The sequence below is a fragment of the Dipteris shenzhenensis genome, chromosome 14 (assembly GCF_047967505.1).
Source record: "Dipteris shenzhenensis isolate YYH24624 ecotype China chromosome 14, Dip_SZ_1.0, whole genome shotgun sequence".
Classification (NCBI taxonomy): Eukaryota; Viridiplantae; Streptophyta; class Polypodiopsida; order Gleicheniales; family Dipteridaceae; genus Dipteris; species Dipteris shenzhenensis.
In genome coordinates, this window is record NC_141609.1 from 8,991,059 (window position 1) to 9,003,670 (window position 12,612).

Here is a 12,612-nt window from a genome sequence, read left to right on the forward strand (position 1 = left end):
TTCACAGTCACTTTCTTGAGCTTGCACTCCTTGCTACAGCTTGCAATGAAGAGCCTTTGTGCCATAAAGATGCTTTTGACAGCAAAGAGTGGATGGATGCAATGAGAGCTGAGCTACAATCTATTGCCAAAAATGACATGGGAATTAGTAGATCTCCCTCCCGGCAAGCATCCAGTGGGTCTACAGCTTAAAAAGGAAATCTGATGGCAGCATAGATCGACACAAAGCCCATCTTGTTGCAAAAGGGTATGCCCAACAACAAGGCATTGACTTTGAGGAGACCTTTGCTCCCACTTCCAGGCTTACTACTATTAGATGTGTCATTGCCATTGCAGCCCATCACCATTGGCAAGTGCACCAGCTTGACATCAAGACTGCCTTTCTTCATGGGGATTTGCAAGACGAAGTTTATGTGACACAACCTCCTGGCTTTGAGGTTGTTGGCTCTGAAAACAAGATATGCCGCATGAGAAAAGCCCTTCATGGTTTGAGAATGAGGGACTTTCACAGTCAAGATAGATCACCAAGCCCTTAAGTGGCTTCAAACAATGCCTAGTTCACAGAGAGTTTTTGGGTCTCTTGCATATGTCCATCTACCATCTCAGCCGAGACATAGGCTTGATGATAAGGCAATCAAATGCATATTTATTGGTTACAGCCAGGAGAGCAAAGGGTATCGGTTGCATCAACCAAATACTGGGAAGATTATTGTCAGTAGAGATGTAATCTTTGCTATACATTCGGCCTCTCCTCTTGTGGACTGCAAAGCTAAGCCAGAAGTTGACATGTTTGATGCCTTTGACTCTTGGTTACCTCTGCTTCCCTCACAGGGGGACTTTGACCAACAACATGAGCCTCCTGCAGGCCCTCCAACAAGCAATGATCAGCCAGCGCCCCATGCTGATTTGCAGGTTCCTCTTCCAGCACAAAATGATCCCACTATTCATGATGCAGTGATTGAAGAAAGAGCTGTCAATAGAGAGCAAAGGCAAGTTCCCAGATGGCTTCTTGACACATTGAGGGACAGCAAACAAGATCAACCTCTTGCTGCCCGGACAAGATCAGGAAATAGACAAATGCATGGTCACTTTCTTGAGTTTGCACTCCTTGCTACAGCTTGCAATGAAGAGCCTTTGTGCCATAAAGATGCTTTTGACAGCAAAGAGTGGATGGATGCAATGAGAGCTGAGCTACAATCTATTGCCAAAAATGACACATGGGAATTGGTAGATCTTCCTCCTGGCAAGAATGCCATTGGTACACGGTGGGTCTACAAATTGAAAAGGAAATCTAACGGCAGCATAGATCGGTTCAAAGCCTGTCTTGTTGCAAAAGGATATGCTCAAAAACAAGGCATTGATTTTGAGGAGACCTTTGCTCCCACTTCCAGGATTACCACCATCAGATGTGTCATTGCCATCACAACCCACAGACATTGGCAGGTGCATCCTGACATCAAAACTGCCTTTCTTTATGGGGATTTGCAGGAAGAGGTATGTCACAACCTCCTGGCTTTGAGGTTGTTGGATATGAAAACAAGGTATGCTGGCTGCGTAAAGCCCTTTTATGGATTGAAGCAGGCACCCAGGGCATGGTATGCCAAAATTCATGCACACTTACTGTCCCTTGGTTTTCAGAACACTTCTTCAGAGCCCACTCTTTATGCCCGTGGGAGTGGCCCGTGGGAGTGGTTCTGATTTTTTGATGCTGATTGTGTATGTGGATGACATGCTGATTACTGGCCCCGATACTCAGCATATTTCACATTTTAAGGCTGATTTGCAGCAGTCATTTTGAATGCCACATTTGGGACCGCTGCACTATTACTTGGGCATTCAGTTTGCTCATGTTGAGGGGGGTATTATGATGTCACAGTCCAAGTATATTGGACAGCTCCTTGATCGTTTTCAGTTTGAGGATTGCAAGCCAATCTCTACTCCAGTGGACCCTGGCTTCAAATTTTCAGCTCATGATGGGAGCCCACCATGTGATATCACTCTTTACCAACAGGCTGTTGGATGTCTCATTTACTTATGCCACACCAGACCTGATTTACAGTATGCTGTATCCCAGCTCAGCCAGTTCATGCACATGCCTAGTTCACAGCATTGGCAGGCAGTGAAAAGAGTCTTCAGATATCTCAGAGGTACTCAGGATTTAGCTCTCTTCTATGGTGATCAGGGTTCACTTGTCATGCATGCCCACACGGACAGTGACTGGGCAGGTTGTTCTGACACTAGAGTGTCCCACACTGGTAACTGTTTTTTTCTTGGCAACTCATGCATCTCTTGGCTCAGCAAAAAGCAACCTACAGTTGCCACTTCCAGCTATGAGGCTGAGTAAAGGGCAGCCTTCACTGCTACAATTGAATGTGTCTGGCTTCAACAGTTACTTGCAGATCTTGATATATGTCAGCCATCCTCCACTACTCTCTACACTGACAGCCAAAGTGCTTTGGCTATCACGCGTAATCCAGTCTTTCATGCGCATACCAAGCACATTGAGGTTCATTATCATTATGTTCGAGAGCGCTTGTTAATGGGAGATATAGAGTTGTCCTACATTCCGACTAAGAACAACTTAGCAGATCTGTTTACAAAGTCACTTCCTCATCCCAAGTTTGAAGCTTTTCATCAGGCTTTACACTTGGTTCCCTTTGTTACATGAGCTGCCTTGCCTTGTACATCCATAGGTGGCTATATCCCTTGGGATGAATATGTGCCACCATGACCAGAAAATACCAGGTATTCTGCAACCTTTCCAGGATACTTCAGCTCATACCATGGAGGGGGGTTTGTAAGCCATCTTCTTCCAGTCGTATCGATGCCTTATGGGCCCTGGTATGTGCCTTGTAGGCATAGTTATAGGCACTTCAGTGTTCTAGTGCCTTTTATGCCACATAGGACACTTAGTCCTATGTGACACCTAGGACACTTAGTCCTAGGGTCTCTTTCATGTACTTTGTACTTGCTTTCTTTTCATCATTCTAGTGAGACAGCTTTTGCTTGCAGTGTCCTTGTACTTTGTTTCTCTCCGCACTTTGAATCTACATGTACAGTCCTAAAGTTTTGATTGACCCATATACCTAGATGAATCCAAGAACATTCCCAAACTCATCCTCTAAAAACACAACATTGTGCAGTTTCAATCTCACGATAGTCACTCATAAGATTGAAAACCATAAACTCCATCACGCATAGCAGGGACTAGCTACTAAGGAATCCCCTCTGACGTCATCAGCACCCAACAGTGGGTGTAGACCATAGTATAAAAATGTGCTCTCACACATACAAATCCACACACCCACACATACTTGAGCATCCATTTATACAAAGTCTCCGTACTAAGTTTCTGTCCGCACTCCGGAGGTGAAGGACAGACTCAGCAATGACGAAGGCTAGCACTAAATAAGCTAGAGGACCCTAGATACCTCATCTTAACTAACATCACATTCTAAATCACACACCTCGACCTAGAGCTACAAAAGCCTAAACACCGATTACACAAGTCTCGGGCCTTGTGACTAAAGTAACCTATGTTTGACATTCAAATATAATTAAAACAATTACAGCCAACAAGGATATTATCCCAATAGTTATTAGCATCATTCGTACTCTTTTTTACGCTGCCTCCAATAGCCTATACAAGTTGGCATACTTAATAGTTTGAGAATCCTCCACTCTCACATTTGCTAGACACATGCTCATGCCATTGTTGGCTCATCACCAATACACGTAAACTCATCTCCTGACCTCTCAGTCCCCTTTAGTGGCATGATGTCTCACCAAGAACAAAGTAAAGTCAAGAGAAGGACCCGTTGGATAAGTCCCCAATTAAGACAACATAGCTGCCCCCCAATTGAGGTGCCAATGCAAACAATAGATGCATATTGGATGGTAAATCAAAGTACAAAGATCAATCATCTACATGCTCCTAGTACTTTTGTGTGATTAAATCCCTAGATGGTTAAAGAAGCAGCTCAATGGCCCCCAAAAAAGTTATATCAATAAGAGCTCTCAAGCAAATAAAAATAATGATAGAGACGACGTAGGTTGGTGCCACAATGGCTGTAAGACTCTTGCAAACTGCTGAATATTTAATGCTTTTATGGCAGGTAGGGCAAAAAGATGCATAAGACACGTATTTCAAACAGGACACCAAGGATACTTAAGGCACCTAGAATACTGGGATAGGACTAGTTAATTGAACCAAAATCTACAAAGGTTACCTTGGCAAACCAAAGATAATCAAGGCAAAAGGATAATTAGGATTTAAAAGGTTAGTTAGGGCACCCAGGACACGAAAGGCACCTACTAGACTTAGGATAGGACTAGTTAATTGAACCCAGATCTACAATGACAGCCTTAGCAAACCAAAGGAAAAATTTAAGATAATAATGGAATGGGCAGTGTAAGGAAGAGAAGACACATTGATGAGCAGAAGAACTCACTGCCTGATAAGCAAAAAGATGGGCTGAGCGGCATACCACTGATCACAATGTATGAATGGCCACACATGGTGTATGACAGCATAATCCCCCAAGCAGATAGCTGGATGTATAGTTGACATACATGTATAAAAGAATCACGTGTATCAAAAACATGCTAGGGGAAATGAGATAACTCTTTTGCCTTCCCAGTAAATGCAAAAATATCTCACATCTAGAGTTAGGAGACGGGGAAAAACCCCATACACTAAGCCAGTACAGACAGTGATTCTTTTGGGTGCCAAGCTTGGCTCAAAGACTCACCACAAAATATAGTACCTGTGGAAGTGCAAAAAAACGTTGTCACTATTGTAATGGAAACAGATAAAACTCCTTTGTTGAGCAATGGGAGCAATCAAACATAAGGTTTGGAGCAGGGCACAGATTGAATGGATGTTTATCAAGGGCTAGATGCATTAAACCTTCTTGAAAAAGATATTGCGATCCAAGAGCTCATAATGCCTGGAAATTTGGAATGGATTAAAGGATAGCATGGTTATGCAATCTGAGTGCTCATAATGCAGAAATTCCTGGAAATTGGGAATGGATTAAAGGAGAACATTACGATTTTCTTGACAAGATATTGCAATCCGACTCCCAAGAACTCAAAATTCCTGGAAATTTCGAATGGATTCATGGAGAACATGGCCTTCTATTCAAAAGGTTAGCCCAATCCTGATTTATGTAAGACATGAATATCTTGATGAGAACCTCTCTCTCTTCAATAAAAAAGTGATACGCTAACGAAGTATTAAAGGAACACATTGGAAGATGTACAAAGCAAGCATAGAGCTTGCAAGATATGCCTAATTAGGAGACTTTGAAAATCAGCACAATACAATTCTAGTACACTGTACATATCAGTGTACATATTGTACGGATTGTCTCAACAGAGCCTCTTTAGGCAGCCAAGAGGAATGGCCCATAGCTTATGAATCAAGAACTTTGAGAGGAGGGAGGAATTATCCCACTCACGATCTTGAATTGCTTGCATTTGTGCATGCCCTAATGCTCATGTCAATCTAAAAGTCTAGAGACACTATGTTTGCTTTTTTTTTTTAGATTTGAAACTAGATAGCCTGTTTTCAGCGATCAATTTTGGCCTGCTTATCTGAATGAGCGTTTTTAATAGCATTCTTACTTGGTATCTCTCAGCCATCAAAAGAGTGCCCAGATCATCCAAAGAGGCCCTTGGTAAAGTTTCGCAAACATCCAGCTTGGATAGGGCAACCTTTGACTTATTAAATGACCACCTGCCACATACCAAAACCTGTTAGAAGTAGAATTCGGGCTGCTTTCCGTATAGAATCTTTGGTGAATAAAGATAGGCTTTCACATTAGGATATTCATATGGTACTGAACTCTTAAAATAAAGAAAACAACTTTATAAATGCAGCAAAGTTTATGAGATACCATTTTTACATGAAAATTCAATTTCATAATTCCTCCAAACTCAAAATCCCTTCAAAAAACCTTACTCCTCTTTATCCCTTCCTTGTCACACACAATTTCAGTAGCACTTGAATACTGAGAGTCTTCAATCATGTTTTAGTACAAAATCTCTACAAAATAGAGATAAAAAAGGGTATCCACACATTTACCAAATTTTTGAAATCGAGACAAAGACACATACCTGCAAAGAGCTTTAAGACACAATTTAACTTGCAAATGCGATTTCATGTGGCACTCAAATTTGAATCACTCGAATCCAACGTCTTCCTTAATATCTACATTAATAGTTTCAGTTGAAGCAGGCCACAATTTTAAGGATCTTACCCTTCAAAAAAAAAGGCCTTTGATTTAGATCAGCCAGCAATCATTTCATACTCAATACATGCAATGATCATAGGTCTCTTCTCTCCTTAAGGTCAAGGTGAGTCTTAACTCAGCATCTAAAGAATCCGCCATGTAAAACCAATACCAATGTGATACCAAAGCAAACTAAGAGGGCTGCCAGAAATCTAATACCAATGTAATACCAAAGCAAATTAAGAGGACTGCTGGCAATATTGAAGAATAGGAGGGAATGAATCACTCAAACCTCCACCCAAGATCTCTCCCACTCTTCCAACACACTCAACTCAGATAACTGATCATAGATGCAATAAACACTCACTCAGAGATAACTTAAACGGAGAGAGAGAAAGAGTATATTCATCCACCAGATGGTGGGCAGAAACTGGCTCCAAGGGAGCCATACAAAACTCAGCCAAGTGCTGAGGAAAACTGATGGAACTCTCTCTGTCAAACTGAACCAGCTCTAAGTGCACAGCACAGCCTAGGAAGGAGGCTTTCTGTCCTGCACTGGATGCTGGAATGTCTGAAGGAGTGGGCCTTTTATAGGCACTGCCCAGGCCCTTTAGGTTGGCCGACCAGCAGGGTCGGTACCCTGTCTCGTGGCCGACCAGAATGCCCTGGAAATCCGACCAGGGTTGGCCCTGGTCGGTGGCCCTAGTTGGGCTGACTGGGCCTGCCACAGGCCAGATGGCACCAGATGCAAGTAAGAAACAATAGCCTGTTGTCGACCTTCTGGTGTCAGCATCACCCGCCCAATCACTGTCACAGAACCCGCCTAGTTCGATGCCTTTGGTGTAGGTGATCCCATAGGTGCAAGTACCCTTTAGATACCTCAGCACCCGTAAACCTACATCCCAATGACTCTTCCTGGGAGAAGCAGAGAACTGGCATAATAGCCCAACTGCATAACAAATATCAGGTCGAGTATTGGTAAGGTAAAGCAAACTTCCTACCAATCGTCAATACAATGGAGTATCGACCGGGTGAGTTGTGTCGTGAACACTTAGCTTGAGCCCGACCTCCATGGGAGTTAATGCTGTCCTACAATCCTCCATCTGAAATCTCTTCAGAAGTTCTCTGCAATATTTCTCCTGTGAAAAGAAGATCCTGTCTTTGGCCTGCTTTACTTCAATCCCAAGGAAGTAATGTAATAACCCAAGGTCAGTCATCTCAAACTCAAACATGAGTAGCTCCTTGACCTGTGAAATCTTCTTGACATGATCACTTGTCAAGATAAGATCATCAACATAGAGGATGAGTACCAGTCGCAATCCCTTCTCAATGAACAAGTAAAGGATTGCCTTAGAAGGACTCCGACTTAGCCCTATCTTCTGAAAGAATACATCTATCCTTTGGTACCAAGCTCTGGGGACCTATTTCAGCCCGTATAACGCCTTCTTCAACCTGCAGACCTGTAATGGGGACCCTGGATCTTGAAAGCCCGGTGGCTGCTCCACATATACCTCCTCCTCCAGGGTTCCATTAGGGAATGCGGACTTCACATCCATTTGAAAAATAGGCCACTGGAATTGGGCAGCAAGGGTAATCACTGTCCGGATAGTAACCATGCGGGCTGTGGGAGGGGGGGGGAGCAAAACTTTCATCAAAATCCAAGCCCTCAGTTTGAGCAAAACCTTTGACCACTAACCTTGCTTTATACTTATCCAAGCTGCCGTCTGATTTGTATTTAAGTTTGTATACCCACTTAGTGCCGATGACTTTCCGTCGCAGGGGCCTGGCCACTAAGTCCCAGGTATTGTTCTTCAGGATAGCATCCATCTCTGCCTTCATGGCAACCTGTCATTCTGGATTGTCCTTCGCCTCCTCGAAGGTCCTTGGCTCGTCAAGTTGAGCCACCAACGCAAAATTCACAGATGGGGTCTTTTGAAGACGTTGAGACCATTGCAATCCGGAACTGCTACTCTCAAGTAATCCGGTGACCCAAGACTCTTCCAATGTCCGGAGGAACCATTGGGGCAACTTTTTTTGCTTCTCTATGGAAGGAGGAACTGCAACTTCTTCTGGAACATCCTGCTCTTCCTGAGTATCTTGTGGAACATCAGCTTCTGATTTTGCCACCTCTTGGATGGTCAACCTGGGGCGGGGTGGGTTCGGGGGTTGAACAATCTCCTCCTCCTCAATCTGCGGCTCCTCCTGGGGTTCAGGTTCCTTTTCCTTGAAGACAACATCCCGACTGATAAGGATTTGCTTCTTTACTGGGTCGAAGAGTCGATAGGCCTTTGATTCTTCGCTATACCCAACAAAGATACATTTTCTGCTCCGGGAATCAAGCTTGGTCATGTCTTCCTTGTGCACATGCACCCATGCGTTAGAACCAAAAATGCGAAGATGAGTGATAGAGGGCTTCTTACCATAAAATGCCTCATATGGAGTCTTGTCCTTGACAGCCTTCGTCTTGGTCCTGTTGAGAATGTGTACGGCTGTATTGATAGCTTCACTCCAATAGGCTTTAGAAAGGTTCCTCCCTCGGAGCATAGCAAGCCCTGTCTCTGTGGTGGTTCTATGCTTCCTCTCAGCTACCCCATTTTGCTGAGAAGTATGTGCGGTGGTGAGTTGTCGCTTGATCCCTTGCTTGCGACAAAATGTATTGAACTCATTTGAGGTGAACTCTCCCCCCTGTCTGTGCGGAATGTCTTGACATCCTCCCCTGTCTCCTTTTCAACTCTGGCCTTCCAGTCCTTGAACTTCTCGAAAGCCTGAGACTTTTTAGCCAAACAATATACCCAGGTCATTCTACTAAAATCATCCACAAAGAGAAGTGAGTACCTAGATCCTGCCCACGATGCTGTAGACATTGGACCACAAATGTCGGCATGAACCAACTCAAGTGGTTTACTGGCCCGAAACGAGGCCTCTTGTGGGAACTTATCCTTGTGTTGCTTGCCTTCTAGACAAGCCCTACAGACATCATCCTTGCCTGTAATTGGTGGAAATCCATCCACCATCTTTGACTTTGACATTTCAGCCAAGATTCCATAGCTAACATGACCGAAGCACTCATGCCAAAGTTTGGACTTTCCGTTGTCTTCTTGAACCAACATTGCACTGAGACGGTACAGTCTGTTCTCTTCAACGCCTTGAGCCAGCATCTGTCCATTTGCTTTGGATGTCACGGTGACCTTGCCATCTTGAAAGAGAACTGCCATGTTGTTTTTGTCCATCTGACTTGCAATCTGACTTGCAGACAGTAAATTCTTGCAAAGGTTGGGTACATAAAGTACTCCACAGATATCCTTCTCCTCACCCGCCGTTGTAATGAAAGGAATGCTACCGATGCCCTTCACAGGACACGTCCGGCTATCCCCGACAGAAACTTTGCAATCCATGGTTTTGCAATCCGGGTGTGTACTTTCCATGGTTTTGAACCAAGTCCTTCTATCGGACATGTGCTTGGAAGCACCGGTGTCAACATACCAACCCTCTTTACCTTCACTGACTGCATATGCTGAACAATGTTCACTAATTAAAAACAATTGTCCAGTCGTTACATTGGCAGAATCATTCTTAGACTCTTCTTTGTTCTTGGCTTCTCTCTTCCGCTTCTGATCTGCTTTCTTCTTTGGGCATTCTTTGGCGGAGTGGCCAAGCTTTTCACAGTAATAGCAGTTCATTTTCTTCTTACGGTCAGCGTCCTCTGACTTCTTGATATCCTTTGGCTTGCCTTTTCCAAGCTTGTCTTTGGCCACCAATGCCTTCTCGTCGCTTTGCGTAAAGAGTTTCTCTCGAGCCTCCTCCTGAAGCAGGAGTGGGCCAAGCTCCTCAAAGGTGATTGGCTTAGTCCGTTGATCCGCAATGGCCGTAGTCACAAAACTTTTGAAATTCCGTGGCAACTTGTGGAGTGTGAGCAATGCCAATAGACTTGTGTCCACCTTCTGACCAGCTGCTGCGAGCTGGTCCTGCACAACTTTCACCTTTGTCAGATGATCATGCACACTATCACCCTCATTCATATCAAGATTATAGAGCTGATGCTGAAGAGGTTTCATACAACTCCTTCAGTATGGCCCACACCTCTGAAGACGTCTCTGCCAACTGAATATGAGGAATCACAGCATCTGTTGTCATGCCAATAAGCATTGCTAAGGCTTGAGCATCCCTCTCCTCCCATGCACAGAGTTCATCCGCATCTGCTTCAACTAGAACTTCACCTCTTTTGTCCACAATGTCCTCCGGCTTCCAAGTAAGGAATGTTGTATATATGTGTGTACGAGTGCTAGAGGGTGGTGTCACTAATAGGAGAATCTGTCACTCAAGAAACTTCCACCAGGAGTCTTTCCAGTTGCTGCTAAACAAGATGTTTAGTGACTCATCCTGGCAGATGAATGCCTGCTGCTTTTGTCTTGGGACCAATCAAGTAAAGTCTCAGTTGTGCCCGAAAGACGTGCTTGGTTTAGCATCTCGGTTGGAGTCATCATCGTACCAGCTATTGCAAGGGGCTGAGCCAATAGGTGGCGGATGGGTGGAGCATCTGGTGTAGGAGAGGAATCCCTAGGAAGACCCTGATGATAAGCTTAATCCAAATGTGTTAATGACGAATAACTTCCCGCATCAACCGATGACTCTAATCCTCTCTCATTGAGGGGTGTCCGTCCCTAAACCTAGTAGATAAGAGAGCCTAACGTCAGCTGCTGTTATGCGCCTTGTCCCCCTCTCACTCAATTCCCTCATTATAATTCTATATTTATTGTGCTTTGTGTGGAGGTCTATCTGGCTACCTTTTAGTGATCGCATGGAGAATACGCATGGCCAGGAGATGGTCGCTAAGGTTGATAAGATTGGCAAGTCATGGTGGGAACGTGGCTGTTGTAGTCAAGTTTGTGTACGCCAAGCCCATTCCACAGCAACACGCAAGTGATATGGACCTTTGTCAACTGACTTTCTTGGAACAACTCCTACTGAGACACCTAATCTAAGGTAAACGCTATTCATGGCTTTCAATCACTGTCACGAAAGCCTAACCATCTCTTGACTAGAATTTAAATGCCGCTTACATGGGCAATGTAAAGTTGAAAAAAGAGTGCGCATTTGTCGGGTTATATAATCTTCATGTCGAATGGAACACGTAGTTCCCTTTCTCTGGAAAGGGAGAGTGTGTATAACAAATGAGTGTGTGTGAGAGAGAGAGAGAGAAAGACAGAGAGATGCATCATTCAATGAGAGTGTGTACTTTTCCCAACCTGCGAGCAATTTTGACCATAGGCAATTGTCGAGTAGATGTGCAAGCTATTAAAGATGCCGCCAAAAGTATAAGTAGACCGTAAAAGTATGGAGATGTATACACATGATCCACGCAAAGCCTTAAAACCCATTCACCATTCAAAATACCGAAAGCACGATGGTCCCCAGAATACGTCCGAATGTAGAATTCCTCGCTTTGCCACTGCTCTATCAATGTGCCTGCGCACGATTTGTTTAACCATTACCATTTGATTGACACGATTTCCCCTACGTAAAAAGATTTGGTTTAAGAAGAGTACTGCGATATACTTCATGTATAGAGGAATCAAAAAGAGACTCCTGAATGATCAATCGAAAGAAGCTGACCTACAGCACAGAGGATTGCAATGACAGCCAGTTCTCCGAAAGCAAGGCGGAAAGACGCCAGAAACCTCACGGTTTTTCGGCTCAACTGCCTTAAAACGCGAAGTGCTACCGGAGAGCGATTAGCACCAGAAGTGCTTTCAGCGATACGCTCCTGACGTCTGACGGCATCCTTTTCTTCCGCATTGAGCTCGGGTTGATCCAGAAGAGGAGGCGCAGAAAGGGAGTCGTGGGATAAATCGATGTGCAAAGATTCGAGAGGGTGGGATGGTGGTGTCGGTGGGTTGAGTGGCTCTCTGCGCAAATGTGCCAGGACCAATCGACTAAGCAAGCGGCGACGGCGAGGAGAGATGGGGGAAGAAGGGGGGAGGCGAATGAGGACGGAAAAAGGAGCGAGGTTACAATGACGATGGGAAGCAAAGAGGCGAGAATGGCCATGTGAGAGAGAGAGGAAGCTGCGGGGAGAAGCCATGAAGGAAATGGAGCAGAATTGTTGAGGAAAGTTAGCTAATAAGAAATGGTTTGGAAGCTTGCACAACTCCATGGAAGCTGGATATCCTCTTCAACCACCTCCATTCCTTTTTGGCCATCTATCTATTTACACACCCCCATACTAGTGACCTTTCCCCTTTGAGAAACCAAAAATCATTTGCATTTTCTAGATGTGTTTTTTTTGCAAATTCTTTGATTGGTCTGTGTGTTGACTTTAGATCATGTCTTTCAAATTTGGGTGTGCTTTTTTTAAAAGTGCATTCATTCCCTCTCTC

The 12,612-nt window shown here is 44.3% G+C and overlaps 1 protein-coding gene across 2 annotated transcripts in view; it reads right to left on the reverse strand.

Annotated features, from left to right (window-relative positions):
- Positions 1-12,376, reverse strand: part of LOC147894161 (cytochrome c biogenesis protein family) — a 78,483-nt gene extending 66,107 nt beyond the window's left edge. For both annotated transcript variants that reach the window (XM_087384773.1, XM_087384772.1), the window contains exons 1-3: positions 11,849-12,376; positions 11,482-11,701; positions 5,628-5,739 (exon numbers count right to left, since the gene is read on the reverse strand). In XM_087384773.1, coding sequence (XP_087240899.1) covers positions 5,628-5,739; positions 11,482-11,701; positions 11,849-12,317 — 801 coding nt within the window. In that variant the 5' untranslated portion in view covers positions 12,318-12,376. The remainder of the gene's footprint in view (positions 1-5,627; positions 5,740-11,481; positions 11,702-11,848) is intronic.
- Between the last annotated feature and the right edge of the window lie 236 nt (positions 12,377-12,612).